A 20,257-nucleotide genomic window follows, 5' to 3' on the forward strand; every position below is an offset into this window, starting at 1 on the left:
CAAATAAAAATTAATTATTCTTTTTTACTATGACTCAAAAAAGTAAAGAATATTATATTTGTATTACAAAGCATAATGTTAAACTAAGTTTACCATGTTCCTAATTATTTTATTAAAATTTTGATATTTAAATTTTTTAGAAAATGATTATATGAGAAATAAAAAAAATTTCTATTAATATGACTATCATACGTTACTAATCAGTTACTACACGATTACTAATTTCATTTTCAATTACATTATCACTTCGTTTGTTTCTATAATATTAATAAAATAACGTACACAAGCTAATAGTCTTAAAGATATTTTTAAACAACATTAATTTAAATATTATAAAAACATTGCTAATTAATTATACTCAGAGAATAATATTCAGAGAAATATTATTAATTATTAATGTTTGACTTATTTTAATCAGTATTGTTGAATACAAATATATAAACATACAATTTTTCTTCCATATTTATCTAATTTTCAATTATCGTGATTAAAATTAACTTTCCGATTAATTATCAATTAAATTTTAAACAATCTTTATTAATGTATGTGTTAGCTGTATTGAATAGCCATTTATATAAATTTAATATTTTTAAAAAGAGTAAAAAATCATTCGTGTTTAGATATTTAAATAAATTGTTTAGTCCCTTTATTGAATTAAATATATTTTTAAAATAAAAATCTGTAATTGCAAAATCTCTAGATATTTTAATAGTTTAATAGATATTTTAACTTGAACAAAGTTTATATTCCTAAGATATCGATTTACTTCTTTTAAAAAATATTTAAAGCATAATCATTTTTGTATTCTCGACTTGTAAAAATAGTGATCAACTATTCAACATCAATTAAACTATGATTTAATGAAGAAAATAATATAAAATAAAATTTAACGAGTAATAATAAAGTTTCATTATTTTTTTCAATTATTATACAAAGAAGAATCATCCCTCGAAGCTAGAATTTTTATTAAAAGTTTTATTAAAAATTTTTCAATTATTTATGATAAAATGCTAAATTATTAACGATATAATGTTTCGCATGTGTAAAGTACACCTGATAATTATATATTTTACTCTTTACATTTAACAATTGTTATTAATCCGTAGTTAATATAAACCAATATGTACAGATTTTCCGTATGTCTAATATAATTAATATAATGTTAAAGTATCTGATAAATACCAGAAATACTGATAATTATAACGGCAGGAATCACGAAGATGCCGTTGCTAAAGTCGTGACCAATTGGGCCGTCAGGATTGCCATTCAAGTCGACCATCGCACTTTTACAGTTCTCCAAATCCAAAGGACAATGTTGTCCTAGCTCACCTCACACTGTCTTGATTCCCTAATCAGCCATATAAATAATTGAAAGCGTCATTTTCAACAATGCGACTGCGCATTTTACATTACACATACATACGCATGCGCAAAAAATAAATCAACTTTATATTATCTTGGAAACGCCTAAAATGTGAAATATATACTATATCAACCCTATTTCTACACCTTAAATATCGTTTTTTATATCACAATTTTTTAATTTATTATCAATTGTTTCCTAATGAAGAATTATATTATTTTGTATTTCCTTAAAAGTATCACGACAGTAATAAATCTTATTTATTTATACATTCATTTTTGTTACGCTAAAGTTATTGTTTTTGTTACTGGAAGTATAGTTTCTATGAATTTCCGCACTTTAATGATTAATTTACAAAAAAAACAAATATAAGGTTCTCTTGCTTATAGATACTATAATTTCTGAAATCAATACGTGCCACCTACAGACGTAAACAAATTTATAAATAATAAGGATATATGTGTATTGCTTAAATTCGATGTCCAATGTAATATTCAAAATAAATATTCATTAAATTTGATAATTAGATCGTATATGAAATATAATATAATTGTAACACGTGATAAAAAAAAAAAGCATAGTAAAAATTTAAATATTGATATTTGATCATTATTCATTTTATTTTATTGTAAAATAGAGGATATGACGAATAAAACTTTAAAATAAATTATAGCATTTACCTAATAATATATGCTTTTTTGATTATACATAAAAAATTATTAATTTATTAAAGATTAATTTTTCATATCTCATTCATGTTGCAACATCGTGATTTGTCTCTAATAGTAGTGATTTATTATATATCATTACAGTGCTGATCATACTGTTCATCTTAAGTAGGTTTGTCAATTTTATGAAAAATATATAATAAAAGCTGACCGTTGATGAACAGTTAAAATAGTTGCTTTTACAAAATTGTATAAATGTATAAATATATGCGAATATATTATTTTACTTTCAACTTGTAAGCGAATGAAAGTATATACCATAAAATAAGTTTTCTGATATGATATATATGTATTGTATGTGCGTGAATCTTTTTTTAATTATTTTATATGCGTTTTTTATTGTGTAAAATACAATAATATTTAATATTTTAAAGTACTAATTTCATCAATATTGAATGAAAATGTATTTTCGTGTTTATTATTCTTAAAAATATTTGTTTACAACAATTATGCATTTTTTATTTGTCATAATAATGATAATTAATATACTATTATTATTTTCGTTTAAATTGTGTCATTGGAAATATGTTTTTCAAAAATTTTTTCTCAGTACATATTTTAATATTTACTTATGGTTAATACATAAGTTCATATTTTTACAAAGATCTTTTGTACAACATAACTAAATAAATTAAGCAGTAATAATTAATAAGGTTCATAAATATTAAGTAATATTTTGTGTAAACATTTTTTCTTGAAAAAAGAAATTCGTATTATAAAAATTGATAATTAATTTCAATTAGAAGTGGAATAATTAAATTACTATATATCAAATAAAGAGTTTGGTGGTGTGTCAATATAAAATAGTCATTGGATAATGATTAAATTATATTTAGATTAATATGTTGTTGTGAAAAATCGTAATCATTCGTTGAAATGATATAAGATATCGTGAGAATGTAGTTAAAGAAATATTTCAAACGCTTGTAATATATAAAATATAGAATTATGTAATGGATTATTTTCATTACTTATAGGTACAATCATAGGAATTTGCTTAATTCAAAGTTTCATTAACGTAATATTTCGTAGTATTTTATAAAAATTAATTAACATATGTTTAAATTTTAAATTGAATAGGCAATGCTATTTTAAAATTTTAAAAGGATCTACAGTGACCTTAGATATAACCGCTAGATGGTGATATGTTCGAATGTAGGCCTGGATCGTCGTATATCTCATATTTACGCTCGTTCTTTCCTTCTTTATCTGTATTATTTTATAAATAATATTCATATTAATTTCTATGGACACAATATCCATATTCATACGACATTTAGTACGAAATTCTATATATATTTTTATATCAAACATAAAGAGTAGATGGTGTATGCATTCGAGTCATGTGCAACGAAAATTTAAAAATAATGTTTTTTTTTTAATAATCATAACTTTACATCATAATGGGGTTTTACAGTGCTTCAAACAAGTGCTAACGGTGCATTATTTACAGAGAAAATTATAAAATATTTGTTCGTATACAGATAGCAATTACCTCAACAATAATTTACTTATTATCGTCAAATTTATATTATAATCGAAAATCTTAATATTTTGTATACATTCTTCGATTATAATGCAATGGAAATCATATTATTTAAATATGTTTATTTGTTTAATTTATTTACTCAACTATGCCATATTGGTAAAATTATAATTCGTTGTATAAATGACTCGAATTACATATTTTGCATTAATTAGAGCGTTATCTTTAATCTTATCATAATTTTTCTTTGCACCAACTTATATATACAATTTATAATAAAAATTGCTCAACAGATAACCTTTATTTCCATTGCTCTAAGAAATATAGATTTGCTTATATGAAATCTAATTCAATAAATTTTTTTATTGCAATAATTGAAATTTTTAAATTGTAATATAATAGTTGTAGATTTTTCTGGAAGTTAATTATTTAAAAATGATTTTGAATCCAGCTAAAGCAATTTTAATACCAAGTAAAACAGCCTTGCTTATTTGTGATATGCAAGAGAAATTTGCCAAAGTTATCTATGAATTTAACAAAATTGTTACTCATTCTTCAAAATTGGTAATAATTTAAAATATACTTTAAATTTATAAAATATCAAAAATAATTATAATTTTTTTCAAGATCCAAGCTTGCAAAATATTAGATATACCAATGATAGTTACCGAACAATATCCAAAGGCATTAGGTAAAACAATATCAGAATTAAATATATCTGGAGCCAAAGGCCCTTTTCCTAAAACTCAATTCAGCATGTACACTTCAGAGGTCTGTTTACAATTTTAATATTTGAATATTTATGTAATTCTATTCATTTTTCAGAATAGGTATGTAAAGAACTCTCTTCACTTTGCAATAACGAACCTCCGGCATCAATTATTCTCATAGGTATCGAGTCTCATGTTTGCGTAGAAAATACAGCAATTGACTTAAAAAAAAATGGTTTCGAAGTACATACTGTAGCCGATTGTTGTTCATCTCGAACTAAAGAAGACAAATTACTTGCTTTAGAGGTAATAAATTGTAACTATATCTTCAATTAAGTTTTCTAACTTTTTAATAATTTCTAATGTTAACGAATTAAATACCGACTATGAAAATAAATGTATAAAAATATTCTATAAAAATAGTCGATTAAATTTGTGATAATATTAACTTTTATACAGAGAATGAGACAAATAGGATGTTTCATTGCATCGTCTGAAAATATAATTTTTAAACTCTTAGGAGATGCCAAACACAAGGACTTCAAACAAATTCAAGGTTTAATTAAAAATATAAATACCGATTAAATTCTTAATATCTATAATTATTACTATAACACAGATTGTTGAAAATAAACTATTATGTAAAAAAAAAAAATTTTATTAAAAAATTATTTAAAAAAGTAAATTTATAGTGTTCCATCCATTCAGCAAATTAATTAATACCAGTTGATCCAAAGCCACCAGTTCCTCTTTTAGTTTCATCTAATGTTTGAACTTCTTCAAGATCTGGATAAGCTATTTTTTCACATATTAATTGAGCAATGCGATCTCCTCGCTTAACAACGAAATCAATATCACTATGATTGAATAAAACAACTCCTAATTCGCCTCTACAATTAATTTTATATATTAGGTAATATAATAAATACAAGTTTAATTAAATAACGTTACCTGTAATCTGCATCAATAACACCTGCGCCAACATCTAAGAAATGTTTCCATGCTAAACCTGATCTAGGTGCAACTCTACCATAAGTACCTTCTGGTACAGCAATTTGTAAATTTGTATTAACAATTACTTTGCCTTTTGCCGGTACCACGCGGTCTTCGGCACTGTAAAAGAAATTGATTAGTACACTTTACAATGGTGATATTAAAATAGTTGAAAAGTTACGATTTATTAAACTTCGTTAAAAAAATTTTGTCCACACAATTTATTCTATAAACATATCAATCATTTTTCAAAATAATTTATTAAAAATTAGTTGTTAAATATTTTTAAACATTTAATTCAATACAAAAACTAATGCTCACCTTCTTAAGTCATAACCTGCAGATTTTTCCGAACCTTTTAGTGGTGGAAAAGCTTTATCGGTTAATTTAACAAATTTTAAAACACACTTATCATTTACAGGCATCTTAAACACAAATTTTTGCAATTTTTTCAAAATTCAAGAATTTAAAACTAATAAAAGAAATTAATATTACAAATTTCGTTTGAAATTAACGAACTTTCGAGCTACTTTCAAACGAAAATAAATGATTTTTACGCGGGAAAAATACCTACCCTGTCAATTTCATTTTACACCAGAAATGAAAAGCGCCAAATATCGTATAAATGAAAAACGAAACGTAAATTTAAAATAGATATTTCCTTTATATTTTATCAAATTCTTATCGATGAATTTTACAGAGTATAGTTATAAGTAAGTACTATATGATGTATTAAATATATTGTCAATACTTTTTTAGATTACAAGTGTATTTATATTATATAAATAAAATACAAATACAAAAGGTTGCCTATCATTATTAAGGAACCTCTCAAAATTTTGCTAATATTACTACTCTAAATATAATTCGTATAGAATGTAAAATCTTATGCATATAGATTTTCATTTGTGATTTTTATTAATGTCTATTATCATTATCCATAATAATTTATTATGCTTATGAAATTATAATATTCATTTTTATTTAAAAAGTACCTTAATATCAAAAGGACAATTTTATTGTAAAATCTTAACATTTTTATTAAATTTAATTGTTGTCATTTTTCTAATTGTAAAGTTAGAAAGAAGTTGCAGATTATTTAATACAAAAATTATCCTATTTGTATTTCAATTATAAAATTATTAGCCTATATTTAATTAATATATAATTTAACAGCAACCACATCATTACATCACATCACATATTTATTATTATATATATATATATATATATACTATAAATTTTATTTATTATTTATTTAGATATCGATTATTTATATTAATTGTAAGTTATTTTACAATTTGGTAGTGCAGCACTTAATTCGGTAAGAACATTAGATTTGTTTTTTATAGAAGGCATATCTCCAAGTTTAAGATTTTCTAAATATCTGAAAGAGAATTAAAACAATTGAAAGTTATTTAACTATCGTACATGCTACAATAAGTAGATAATAGATTATAATAAGGAATTATAAAAATATTTTTCTATATTTAAAATTAAGTATATTTTTTAAATATCCGGTAAGTATATCTCATTATATTTAGAAGTCAAATTTTTTCTATACAAACATTAGATTTTTAAGATGTAACAATCCTTCATCGGTAATCCTTTTACATTTCATTACTTCAATATCCTTTAATGAATCTTTTATACACGATAGCAATGATAAAGCTTCGTTTTCAACATAAGGACATTGTATAAGCTTAATTTGTTCTATATGCTTACATCCAGCTTGAAAATAATTTGAAATAAAATTCTCGAAATGGTTTCTTATATACAGTGTATTTAATAATATTTTACTCACAAAAATATAGAAATCCAACATGATGAATAGCAGAATCAGTAGCATCAACGCTTTGTAATTGTAGATGACTCATTTCTTGGGGTATCAAATTATAATCTTTTAGATACTTCTTTGAACCACACCATTTTATAAAAGCTCCATTACGTAAAAGCCATTCTGCACAAGCTTGATCAGGGCCTACTTTGTTAATTCTATCTTTATCGATACTAAACATGAAAATAAATGATTTGTATGAGTCGATATGTGACTTGTATTTAATGAATATAATTTTCTTACTACCTATTAAATACAATGATTAGCCATTTAAAGAAATGTCGTGATTTTATTTTATATTTACCACACTTTAATACATATTTTTGAATATTCAAGATGGCATTTAACATTATTGAATCAGCTGTAAAAAAAATTTATAAATTTAATACATTAGAAATCATATTTGTATGTAAAATATATTGTACTTATAGTTATATATATAAAAATAAATAGCTCTAATGAATGTATTTAAATTTTTTATTTTATAATAGATCAACGTGATTTATTCTTATATAGATTTTTAATTCTAATTCATGGTTACATGATTGATAATTGTTATTTTACATTTTTTTAAATATTATTAAAGTGTATATTTACGTATAAGAATTACAAACTTCTTCTAGCATCAATTGTAAGAAAGTTTATTGTGAAAAATTTTTCTTAATTTGAAAGAGACTACAGACGGGCACATTCAGTTCGGTTATTTAGTATTCCTATTCGATTCTCGATTCTGCGCACGTAAATATATTTTAATAAAAATTTGTGTGCCCTGAATATCATTACTTTTAACATAATAATAGTCTTTTTTTTTTTCCTAAAAAAAAAAAGCCCTTTTTGTTTAAAAACGTCTATTATATATACTGGCTTTTAAAATCAAATTTTAATTTTGAGTTGCCAAGTTAATAAGTTCTATAACTATATGTATTAAAATCCCTTTCTATAATGTATTTCAATGGATTCCTTTATATTGACTAAAATTTAATTATTAAGATTTTTTTATTTGGCGGACTTTTCATACTTGTTATAAAAGTATTTTTTTTTTAATATAATTTACAATGTAGGCATCTCGTTCTCTTAAATATTTTAAAGTTTTTCACTACTACTTTCTTCACGTATTTAACTAAATTATGACTGTAATAATAATAGTTGTAATGTCGAGAGTTTATTAATTGTCATAGATACTATTAGTATAAAAAAAAATTTTAAAGTCTACCTTATTGATTACATTAAAAAAAATATATGAGGAATTGTATAAATACAATGTATTATGAATTATGGAATTTCTTACTTTAATTATAAATAATATCGTCGATAAAAAATATAATATATATTAAAAAATGTCAATCTTTTTATTTATGTAACTTAGAATTATTTAAATAAATTGATATTTGTTCATTTAGAATTGCAAATGGTTTCAGTCAATTGATATAGTTGAAACGGAATGGACTTATGTACATATTTTTATAGTGAAAAAAATGATATTGTAAAGCATAAAATGTTACGTACAGATCTTACTTTAGCTATTGATTTTGTTAAACTTAGAAAAACAATATTTGTTCATACCAAATTTTAAAAGAAAAAGAATAATTTATTTTCTAAAATATTTTTAAATGGATGTATTTATAAATTTTTAAATTAAAATCAATGACAAAATTTTGAAACACGAATAATTCAATTGAAATAAATTAATCTGATAATGATGGCTAAATAAAAGATAAATTGGGATTATACATTAAATTATTCGACCTAATATTTATATATAATTAAAGTATATATTTTATAATAACAAAGCTTAAGCTTAAAAAAATATATAGTACCGAGACAACTATTTTTATGCTTATTGAACGCGTGGTATTTATTACCTAATGAACGTGCAAGTTTTTGAGTATTTTTTACTTTTAATTAATTTTGTTATCAAGTAGGTAAATTAATGATTAATGATAATAAATTATTTAAAATTTATTAGAAAGAAATGTATAATATATATCACGCAGGTTGATATTATTATCTTATTTCGAAAAATATAAGATTATAAAATAAAGTACATATATTTATTTGTGAATTATTAAAAATAATTATTCAGCTTGCGTATTTTCTGTTAATATGTCAGTTGATTTAAAAATTAATGATCAAGAACGTATAGGTTATGTATATTTGTTTATCTTACGCTAGATCAATAACAAAAAGAAATTTAAAATATGAAAACGAAATTGAACCAAATTATTGAAGAATTCGTATAATAATCTTTTTATTTAAGATAATGGGCTAAATGATGAGTTAAAATACTTGACAGTGCAATCAGTGATTTGTGATATAAATAGCAGATATAAAAGAACCATATTTTCAAGAGTAATGTATTATTATTTAAAAATTATGCTCAATAAAATTCTTCTTTAACTATTAATGTTCTTCAACTTTTTCAACAGGTATTTTTGTAACAAAATGTAAACTTTTTTTTGTTTGATTGAAGTCGTTAATTAATATGATCATGGTTTGTCCAGCAACTGGTTATGAAGCTCTATCTTTTGCTATAAGAAAAAACTCTTACAAGATGGCAGAAAAAATCTTAAAACAGCCCGATGCCCTACTAATTGATGATAAATGGACAGACTATATTCTTTTAATTAAAGCACTTCAACGAGGATGTAAACAAATTACAAGGTTACTGTTGAAAAATGGTTGTAGAGTTAATAAACCAATCAAAACAAATTTTTTTCATACTCCTTTATATTATGCAGTAAAATTAAAAGATACCCAGTTAGTAGAGTTATTATTGAGCAAAGGTGCTCTGATAAATGATAAAGATTTTAATAAAGAAACGCCACTTAGTTTAGCTTTGGAAAAAAAGTGTTACAAAATTGTTGATGTCTTGCTGTCTAAATATTTAAATCAAGCAATTGATTTAACTAGTCCTAGTCATGATGATTATATTGCATTTAATGCTGCTTGTCGAAGAAATAATAAGCACGTAGTGGAAAGTTTTTTGAAACAAGAAATTTCAAATAATATGTATCTCAATTATGAATCGAAAGATGAATATAATGATACTCCATTACATATTGCTGTTAAATATCAAAATCTAGAAGTGATTGATGTATTATTAAAATATGGAGCCAATGCTAATGCTGTAAATAAGAAGGAACAAACGCCATTACATTTGGCATATTATATGAAAGAAAAATATCCTTTAGAGAAATATTACAAAATTATTGATATAATTTTATCTAAACTTAAAAATACAAATGTAAATCCTATTGACAATTTCAGATTATCTCATTTTCATATTGCTTGTACAAGAAATCATTTAGATACTGTTAAACACTTTTTACTGTGCAAAGTAGATATTAATAGCTCTACTAGTTTTGATTCTCCAACTTGCTCCGGTTATCTGCCGCTACATTTTGCAATTGAAAATGGACAGAAAAAAATCATTGAATTTCTATTGAGTCAAAATGCTAATACATTAATTAAAAATAAAGAAGGAAATACTTCGTTGCATTTTGCTTTTAAATTCTTTTACTTGGACAGTAATTTAATTGATTTAATCTTATCCAAAGATATTTCAAAGTGTACAAATCCTGTTAATAATTACGGTCTATCTCATTTTCATATTGCTTGTACCACTAATAATATTGTAGCTATTGAGAAGTTTTTAGAAAATGAAGCATCAGTTTTTACTCCCGTGAATTTTAATTCGCCAATATGTCCTGGATATACGCCTTTACATTTTGCAGTTACTTTCAATAGAAGTACAACAGCTAAAATACTTTTACAACGTAATGCAGATTCAAATATGAAAGAAGCAAATGGTTTCACAGCTCTTCACTTAGCATGTCAACAAGATGCAAAGAAAATTCATACAATTCTTAGAAATTCAATTAATGTATCCAATACATATGGTAAAATAAATTTTGAACGTGCTTACAAGGAATCACCGATAAAAGTATTAGATTTAATAGCTAAACAAACAGAGCAAGTAGATATTCTTGATTTATTATTACAATATAAAAGTAATGTGAATAGTCAAGATAATTCAGGTAAAACACCACTATTTTATGCATGTGATATCGACGATCAGACATTTAAAAATGAGTTTGGTAATCATAAAACTCAGACCTTGCATAGTGTATTGAATCAGTTTTATATTAAGCGGAATAAAATTATTGATATACTTTTAAAATACAAAGCAAATGTTAATATTTATGATTTTAACAGTATAACAGTGTTACATTATATTGTGGATATTAACAAATTTTTTGGAGATGATAAGAAAACCGAAGTAGTTAAAGTATTATTAAATAAAGGAGCAGATGTTAATGCTAGAACTAAAACAGGCTTAACTCCTCTTCATATAGCTTTAAAAAAAGGTTTCATCGATCTTGTTGAAATTTTTTTGAAGTATAATATAGATCCAAATATCGTTGAATATGAAAATTTATATACTCCCCTTCACTTAGCTACTATGAACGATCTCCTTGCACCTAAATCTGAAGAAATAATTAGTGCTTTACTTACAAAAGGTGCAGACGTGGATATGAAACAAATTGATGGTAAGACTCCATTACACATTGCAGCTTCGACTCGCTATACCACTAATAGACTCGTAACATTGCTAAAAGTAGAATGTGATATCGATTGTCAAGATAAGAGAGGCAAAACTGCTTTACATATGGCTTGCCTAAATAGAAATGCGGATAATGTTCAAAATTTATTAAATCATGGTGCAGATATCAATATTACTGATACATTTGGTAAAACTGCATTTTTTTACTTTTATGAATTTCAATATGATGTATTGGATAGTAGAGTGCATGTCTACAATTTTCATCAAATATATTACATTTTTAAGAATCATATCAGAAGACTGCGTGTAATTGGTTTCTATGTTAGTTGGGAAAATATGTCATATTATATGAAATTAAAGGATTTACATAAGCAACAAGTAGTGAATAGTGACGAGGACGATTTTTTAATGCAATTGGAAAATGAAGTACAGAAAATGAAAAGTATAAAAATAAATAGCTACTCGTCTTTATATGACATTCTTTTCAAAGATTCGAATGAAATGACATTGTATATAAAAAATGACAAACTTAAAAATATTTTAGAATCGAGTGATTTTAAAAGTGAATTTGCACAGTATAGTTACTTACTTAAATTACAATTTGAAAAAGGTTTGAGAAGAAGCGAATTACTGAAACCTGCTAAGGATTCATTAGAATTTATACTGCTAATAAGTTTACCAGACGCATGTTCCGAAAGAATCTTTAGATACTTAAGTAACAGAAATTTAAAGGATCTAATAAAATCAAGGACACTTACTATTAAAGATTGAATTAAAGATTAAATTAAAGATAGAAAATTTGTTAATAATGTACATACATCTTCTTGTACAAAATATAACATTTATTTTAAAAATAATTAGTCATTTATGTGTATTTTGGCGAGATTAATCGAAATGTTCTTGAATATATTTATTAACTATCAAATAATTTCAAAATAATAATAAAAATATGGCAAATTATAATTTCTTAAAAATTGTAATGGTATAAAAGGAAACATATTTGAGATATTTCCAAAGAATAACATTGTTTATACAAAAATTAATTTTTATATAACATAAAAATTTCAAAAGTACTTGAACATCATAAATTTATTTAAATTATGTATTCATTTTTGTTTTGGTGATAAATTCTTTCTGTGCAATAAAAGAAAATATTTTTAATAATTCTAATAAATAATAATTTATGAAAATGCATCAAATACAAATATTTTTATTAATAATAAGAATTATAATAGAAGTAGAATAAATGTAAACTTTCATTACATTAAGAATAAAATTTTTTATTATTTTTATTTGTACATTTTATATATTTATTTGATTTTTTGTAAAAATTATAAATTATTAAATAAATTTAATATTTTGTAAATATTACTATCAACATATACAACTTTTACATTAAATAAAATTTACTCATATACATTTTTCTTTACATTAAACAATTTCATTTTTTCCCTTAATCAGTTTAAATATATACTATGATTTATAAGTAAATATTTTATATACACACAGTATTTCATAAATTTACTAATATATTTAATATATAAGTCTCTCTAACTCGAATTTGTATCACAATTCAATTTTTTCAAAATACAAAATTATTCCTTTTAAATAATAATTTCATTTTTTATAGTAAAAATAAAATTTGTAATTTATTTATATGTGTTATATATTATAGAAATAAGTTTTTTCATTATTCATAATAAATAATTACATCTTAATTTTAATAAATATATTTTTTATTCCATTTATATTATTTAAGAATAAATTTTAAATAAGTTTTCACTTTAATACCTAATACAAAATAAGTTGGATAATTTTATATCAGATTTACATATTGTTTGCTTATATTTTTTAATTATTATATCTGTTACATTTTTATGTTTAATATATGTTTTCTCAATATATATATATATATATATATATATATATATATACACTTATATATCAAGAAATGTAAAATGAATTTTGAATAAAAATTATATTATTAGGGATATTTTATGTTTATTATATTCTACCAGGTATTTAATTCATCATAAAGTTTTTAAAGCTTCTAAATAATAATTTATTAAAAAATATAAATTATTAAAATAAATACAAATTTGAATTCGATAAAAATATTGCTCTTAATATTTAAAAATAGTATAGTAATTATTGAAGCAAAATTAGTCTTAAAATAATGCTTTTTATAAGAGGAGTTATCGTTCATTAAATAGTGAAATCGATGGTAATTTAAAAATATTGAAACTTTACATGAAAATCGTGAATTTCATGAGAAAATATAAAACTACTGAAATTACAAAACAAAAATATATAAACATGTTTTGTAATTTCATTAAATTAATTTAAAGTTTTAACATTTTTATTAAAAGAATTCAATCATTATTCGTATCATGTTATTTATAAATATATTTCTTTTTTAGATTATTTTCAATTTTGTCATGCATTTCTTTAATAAATGTTTTGTAATATATTTTAGTTTATTTTAAAATGATTTAGATGTTTTTACTACTTTTGACTTTTACAGATTGCAATTTGTATTACAATATTTTTTTTATAATTAATATAATAACTACTACTATATTTAATAGTTTCTATTGCTAAAGAAAATTCTATAATTCACAATTTTAATAAAATATGTATTATTATTGTATTATTTTAAAAAAGAAAATAAGTCATTGTAATTTTATTATTAGCTTGTTGTTTGTAGTCTACTTAAAACATAATCAATCAAGACGATCAATTAATAAACAGTGATCAGTTTAATATAATAATTATTCAAGCACAAATCATAAAAGTAGTAAAATATATTCATTATAATTTAAAGTTTATTAATTTTTCTATATTTGCCTTTTCTTCTCATCTATGACAGTTCAACCTCATTTAAAATACCGATTAATATAGAAATTAAATATAAATATTTGGTTCATACATTTAATCATAGTCTGCTTTTAAAATCCACGATAAGTTGTAGTGATTAAATGTACGAACTATGATACTCAGATATCAGTCTATTAGTTTCACCTTTAAAATTTACAATCTAAATAAGTTTAGAAAGTAGATACAATCTATAATATAATTTTAATATACTAGTCCTATATTACAGTTGATAATTAGTAAAAAAATAATTATCTAAGGATTTTATTCCTTATTTTCATAAATTATAACAAAAACAAATATAAAATTATCATTTTTTCCAAGTAGTATCCACAATAATATGTTTTTTTTAAATAAAGAAGCCTTATTTAATTAACATTATTATTTGCTCTACCCACTGGGGGGTAATGATTCCTTATAAAAATCAGAAAGGCATTTGATTATCATACAAAACAATACATACAATGATCGCCACAAATGAATTTTACTTATTAGTAATTTGGTACGATATAATACATCATTCCTTTAACGATATGATCTTAGACAGGGTGTGTCGATCAAAAGGAAAGTTTATGAAATTGTTATTATTATCAAGTCAAATACAAGGAAACATTATTTCCATTTAATATATTTGCTCGATATTTTGGCCATAAAGGCTTTCAATTCAATTGTGTATTGAGACTAATGGAACTGAATTTGCAGTTACTAAATATCTCTAATATAATTTTTGTATCAGTTAAGAAACTACTGTATAGCATGCAAACTAATGAAATTTTTTTTATATAAAAAATTCGTTTGTACAAAATTATTATATTGTTATATGATTTTTTTAATTTCCTGAAAGTGCAACTATAAATTTATTAATATTATTATAATAGTGCGCTGCAACAATATTTGCATCAGTTTTTGTTTTGATGTGTAATCCAGTCAAGTTTAATGTATGTAAATATGGCATAACTGCGTAATGCTGACAAATATTCATTAGACTATCAACATCGCATGTTGGATTACTTTGAGCTACACTTTTTGATAAATATTTCAGAAAATATCTATTATCTGCAAGTCTATTACTAAAACAATTATCATACCACAAAGCACTCGCAAGATCTTCAGCATATATAATTAACCATTTAATATTTGTAAGAGAAGTTTGGTCGTTACGTTTTGTAAAATTTTTTCTATATTGTAATAATAATGCACATACTCGTGATAGCATAGAACAGCTTCTATTAACAAAAGAACCATAAATTACGGGTGACGGTGCTAAAGCTATAAAAGATGTGTCTATATATATTTCTAATATAGCAATCTGTTCATAAAATAATAATGCTTCAGAAATGATCTTTGAATTATAAAAATGTATGTTTAATCCTGACATTATTAATTCCCTTGTAAAATGTTCAATAATTTTTACATTTTCTGTACATCTTTCACCAAAACTTTGACCCAAAAATGGAAATCGCCTATCTTTAAAAGAATTATTATTAATAACAGAAAGATTTAATAAAAGTGTCCGTAAAGTTTTAATAATTCTACATTTAGTATTTATAGACGAACTGTAAAACATTATCTTCATATGCTTAAATACATAATCTTGTAGTTCTGGAATTGAAACTGAACTCCATTGCATCAAAGATAATAATTTTAAATTATATTCTTCTATGTAACAAGATAAATATTCATTAATAAAATAATTCACAATTGAAATACCATGTTGCATATATCTGAAAAATTCAATGGTCATATCTATTATTTTGTTCATTTCTTCATTAAAATATCTACCATTTTCAAAAATAAATGATTTCCATAATGTATAATATAAATTATGTATAAATCTTTGCTGATATTCAAAATCTGCAAATGTTAAAAGATGATGACCAATCTTATTTGCTAATAACGATGTAGTATTAGTAGGTAATTGAATAGTAGAATAAAATTTTCCCAGTTCTACAGCATCAGTAACATCAAAGACCATCCTTTCGGTTTTATCTTTGAATATATTAGAACCAATGTTAAAATATCTAATAAAAGGAACAAGAGGTTCTTGGTTCTTTTTATATTTAAATGTATTAGTATTCCAGCTATAGTATGTATTTGTTTCTTGATTTTCTTTTAAAATCACTCTGTCTCTTGCACTCTCAAATCCAACTCTTAACGTTTCTACAATTGGACGCCATACACTTTGAATATTTATAGCTGGAATTCTTTCAGGTACAAATTCAGGCTTATAAGACTTAAATAATGATAATAATGCAATTATATGTTTTTGAGGTTTTTTATAATGTTCATTTAATTTTAATAATCTAGTGACTTGTCTTCGAGTTACATCTTCTGGTTTTGTCATTAAATAAACTAATTGAGCTAAACGTGACTCTAATTTTTCGTGTTTAAGCATTATATAAAAGAATGCATCATAAAAGATATAAATTGAATTTCTATTTATCAATTGATATTCCCAACAACCAATAATCCATTGTAATAATGTTGAAAGAGCAGTTGCTGGTATAGATATAGATAAAAACCATGTAATTATTCTTTTGGCCTGATCATCATCTATTACATTTTGTGGAATTGTGCATTTAATCAAAGCAATATAATGAGTAGAGTTCAAATCAACGCTCGTCAAAATATCAAATATCTTGTTTATTGTATCATCGTCTAGTCCTTTTGTAGAAGCAACAGATTCTAATATTTTTATAGACTCACGAAAATGAACATAATGTTTCCCTTGTTTGCTTAGAGATTTTAAAAAATTTTGATATTCTTGCAACGTATCATTTTCTTCCATGGTATAATTTAGTAAAATATTTTTATATTAATAAGCTATTTTTACTGCTTGCTAAAATAAAAAATGAAGTTATAAGATATTAATAAAAAAACTATATTTATAAAATATATTTTAATTTGAATATTTGAATTTACACTTATGTTTCGGATTAGTCAAATCTATTGTAATAATAAATAAAAATAACTTGATTATATATTTATATATTTATTATTATTAGTTAAAATTTGACTTAAACAGTTAGCTCAAACTGCGTTCCAGGCAATCCAATTTAATTTGTTTTAATTAAAAAAATAAAATTCCTTTTAATATAATAAATAAATTATGATAAAATATGATATAACAATTGAAATAAAAATTAATCTTGTTTTTAACGATGAAATTAATGTTATTGCCACTTATTGCGGCGGTACGTTGTAAACAAACTATTTTCGAAATTACGTAAAAATATAATTTTTTTTAATTTTTCATTATAATCTCAATTACTATTATGATTGTGTAAATTGTAACAGAAATTGGAACAAATTATAGACACTTGTAAAATGAATATAACTTTTTACTGTATTATTTTTATATAAGAAATTATAAAAGAATTGTTTGAATGGTATACAGATAATTGACATATTTGGTTATGTTAGTAAGATAACAATAAGCCGGGAAAACACTGATGATCCATCTGTGCAAATGCATATGCATATATATATATATATATGTATATTTATGAGCGCGCGCGTTTGTTCACGTATATACAGCTGCATATAAACACATAAGTATTATTACAACAATTTATTTATTATATAATTATATAATAAATATATTATGATAAATAAATAAAATTATAATAAATGAATGTTATAATTTATTTATTGTATGATAATTTGAACGATTATGAGTGATTAAAATGGATAGTTTTATAAAACTTATAAAAATATATTTAACAAATTATTATAAAGAACAATTGTTTAAAAATATATAGATTTCATATTTATAGCGTAAAAAGTAAAAATTGTTTACGTCGTGTTTATATACTGTAAAATTTAATATTTAATTTTCTATATGGTATTATTGAGTTCAGTAATTTAAAATTACAATAATAGACGGCTTACATTATGTAAATAATGTAGATAGTGTAAGTAATATTTGTTTCTATTATATATTTTCAAATTTAATTGTATTTTCTTCTAAATAGTTTTATTTTTAAATTCCAAATAGAAAAAGTAGATAATATACTTTCTTTCAGGCATCTGCATTTTAGGTTTAAGCTTATTGGTCCCTAATAACGTACCCAATAAAATTTTTTAACTATGTTTATGGTTGTAGGGACCAGGTTACCGACTGTACACGATTAATGAAAAGTGTAACATTACCGGGTTATGGGTTTAAATAGAATTTGCCTTTTAATTTTGTTAAATTTATCGTAATAAACAGTACTACAATTAAAATTTATTACATTATTTAGTTACAAATAAAAATCTTGAATACATAAATAATTTAATGTAAATACATATACAAGTAAATGAATAAAAGTATTAATTTAAAATTTAAAAAGATATTGCAGTTTTTTCTTAAGTAATGCACTTTTATAACACTTTATACTCTACTATTTTACCGGTAATTGAGCTTAAATCTCATAAGCATTATTCGAATAAATCGACCATCTATTGCCATTGTTATTTTGTGTAATTCCCTGTCTTGCATGGAGGGCGAACGTCAGGTGATGTGAACCTATATCAATCTGATAATCATCTAACTGGCGCAACAAGTATTGCCAATAAGGGTCTAAGCCAATTTAGCCTATTTAATATATTTAGGATTTCTGTGCCTATAAGAAAAAAATTATAAAATGTTAGTGGCCATGTCAGGGAAGTAATGTAAGATTAATACATAAGAAACTTATGTCTCCATTTATTTTTCATTTGTATAAAATGTTAATCAAATAATTTTTATGTATGACGATAATAATAATAAATAATAGTAAATACAGATATTTTATATTTATAAAAATTTTGCGACATTAGATAAAAAATACCTATTGAAGTATTTTATTGTTTCAGGTGCAATTTTTAGCAACGTATATTGAATTGCATTAAAAATTGCTTTTTACAAATAATGATTTACAGACAAATTTGTGCATTTTTAATAACAAAGAAAATCTTCTGTTTTTAAATGACAGAATGATCGTATAATGTTACATAACTTAATCTTTAACAACTGTATGCTATTGATATTTAAATCTTTAGTTAGTTCCATTAAGATATCAATAAGTTATATATAAACATATAGATATAAAAATAAAATAATTAATAAATTGTAGAAAGCGATGTTTTAAATTTAATATTAAATTCAATTTCTAGCCCCCATTTCCTTCAAGTGACATTGTGAAACCTAGAAAACCAAAACCCAAATTGAAAACTAATACCTATAGTATCTTTTAGATTGTATTAGATTTTTTCTGATATTATAGTAATTAATTTACAGTTTTACATGCATTATTGACTTCAGTATATTTTGTTTTCTTACAGATATTTAAGGCCATTAGCAATTAAGAGCAGTACTAACAATACTATGAAGTTTAGTGACTTAATGACTTAAGAGTTATACTTTGATCAAGAGAAATAATATATGATTAATATTGAAAGTATTCACACTAGAACTGAAATTTTTTTTGATATTATAGTATTACAATCGTCCATCGATGTAACAGAGCTCTGTAATTTTAATCTTTATTAAGTATTTTATCTTAAAAAATGTTATTACCATTGCTTTTCTCAATTAACTATAATATGACAAGAAAAACAAACGAAACTTAGCAAGCACATAAAGTAATTTTTAAGATACGCTTGAAAAATAATGCAAAGAAGTTTCTAACTTTTTATTTCCTCGCTTTAGCTAATTTGATTAAAATTATAACTGCACA

At 23.0% G+C, this 20,257-nt stretch overlaps 5 protein-coding genes across 5 annotated transcripts; 2 read left to right on the forward strand and 3 right to left on the reverse strand.

Annotated features, from left to right (window-relative positions):
- The first annotated feature begins 3,979 nt into the window (after nt 1-3,979).
- Nucleotides 3,980-4,903, forward strand: LOC105368069 (isochorismatase domain-containing protein 2, mitochondrial). The gene is made up of 4 exons (XM_011506976.1): nt 3,980-4,141; nt 4,205-4,348; nt 4,408-4,593; nt 4,747-4,903. Exons 1-4 carry the CDS (start codon nt 4,013-4,015, stop codon nt 4,870-4,872), a joined length of 585 nt encoding a protein of 194 aa, XP_011505278.1. The 5' UTR covers nt 3,980-4,012; the 3' UTR covers nt 4,873-4,903.
- A 43-nt stretch (nt 4,904-4,946) lies between these two features.
- Nucleotides 4,947-5,827, reverse strand: LOC105368071 (deoxyuridine 5'-triphosphate nucleotidohydrolase). Its single transcript, XM_011506977.1, has 3 exons — nt 5,602-5,827; nt 5,239-5,400; nt 4,947-5,177 (listed from the first exon to the last, which is right to left on the reverse strand). Exons 1-3 carry the CDS (start codon nt 5,703-5,705, stop codon nt 5,000-5,002), a joined length of 444 nt encoding a protein of 147 aa, XP_011505279.1. The 5' UTR covers nt 5,706-5,827; the 3' UTR covers nt 4,947-4,999.
- A 699-nt stretch (nt 5,828-6,526) lies between these two features.
- Nucleotides 6,527-7,342, reverse strand: LOC105368072 (ATP synthase subunit s, mitochondrial). The gene is made up of 3 exons (XM_011506978.1): nt 7,085-7,342; nt 6,849-7,011; nt 6,527-6,667 (listed from the first exon to the last, which is right to left on the reverse strand). Exons 1-3 carry the CDS (start codon nt 7,296-7,298, stop codon nt 6,559-6,561), a joined length of 486 nt encoding a protein of 161 aa, XP_011505280.1. The 5' UTR covers nt 7,299-7,342; the 3' UTR covers nt 6,527-6,558.
- Nucleotides 7,343-9,385: 2,043 nt separating this feature from the next.
- On the forward strand, nt 9,386-12,557 carry LOC105368073 (ankyrin-1-like). Its single transcript, XM_011506979.1, has 2 exons — nt 9,386-9,466; nt 9,544-12,557. Exon 2 carries the CDS (start codon nt 9,600-9,602, stop codon nt 12,450-12,452), a length of 2,853 nt encoding a protein of 950 aa, XP_011505281.1. The 5' UTR covers nt 9,386-9,466; nt 9,544-9,599; the 3' UTR covers nt 12,453-12,557.
- Nucleotides 12,558-15,384: 2,827 nt separating this feature from the next.
- Nucleotides 15,385-17,379, reverse strand: LOC105368074 (centromere protein I). Its single transcript, XM_011506981.1, has one exon. It carries the CDS (start codon nt 17,341-17,343, stop codon nt 15,385-15,387), a length of 1,959 nt encoding a protein of 652 aa, XP_011505283.1. The 5' UTR covers nt 17,344-17,379.
- Nucleotides 17,380-20,257: the final 2,878 nt, after the last annotated feature.

This window comes from Ceratosolen solmsi, unplaced genomic scaffold (assembly GCF_000503995.2).
Source record: "Ceratosolen solmsi marchali unplaced genomic scaffold, CerSol_1.0 scaffold6, whole genome shotgun sequence".
NCBI lineage: Eukaryota > Metazoa > Arthropoda > Insecta > Hymenoptera > Agaonidae > Ceratosolen > Ceratosolen solmsi.

Bases quoted from the DNA above. Each gene is read 5' to 3' on its own strand.
- LOC105368069 (XM_011506976.1), top strand. From the start codon at position 4,013: ATGATTTTGAATCCAGCTAAAGCAATTTTAATACCAAGTAAAACAGCC. The intron at 4,142-4,204 runs GTAATAATTTAA...ATTTTTTTCAAG, and splicing joins TTACTCATTCTTCAAAATTG to ATCCAAGCTTGCAAAATATT. The intron at 4,594-4,746 runs GTAATAAATTGT...ACTTTTATACAG, and splicing joins ACAAATTACTTGCTTTAGAG to AGAATGAGACAAATAGGATG.
- LOC105368071 (XM_011506977.1), bottom strand. From the start codon at position 5,705: ATGCCTGTAAATGATAAGTGTGTTTTAAAATTTGTTAAATTAACCGAT. The intron at 5,401-5,601 runs GTGAGCATTAGT...TTTCTTTTACAG, and splicing joins GCAGGTTATGACTTAAGAAG to TGCCGAAGACCGCGTGGTAC. The intron at 5,178-5,238 runs GTAACGTTATTT...AATTAATTGTAG, and splicing joins GTTATTGATGCAGATTACAG to AGGCGAATTAGGAGTTGTTT.
- LOC105368072 (XM_011506978.1), bottom strand. From the start codon at position 7,298: ATGTTTAGTATCGATAAAGATAGAATTAACAAAGTAGGCCCTGATCAA. The intron at 7,012-7,084 runs GTGAGTAAAATA...ATTATTTTCAAG, and splicing joins TGTTGGATTTCTATATTTTT to CTGGATGTAAGCATATAGAA. The intron at 6,668-6,848 runs GTTTGTATAGAA...ATTCTCTTTCAG, and splicing joins TTACATCTTAAAAATCTAAT to ATATTTAGAAAATCTTAAAC.
- LOC105368073 (XM_011506979.1), top strand. From the start codon at position 9,600: ATGATCATGGTTTGTCCAGCAACTGGTTATGAAGCTCTATCTTTTGCT.
- LOC105368074 (XM_011506981.1), bottom strand. From the start codon at position 17,343: ATGGAAGAAAATGATACGTTGCAAGAATATCAAAATTTTTTAAAATCT.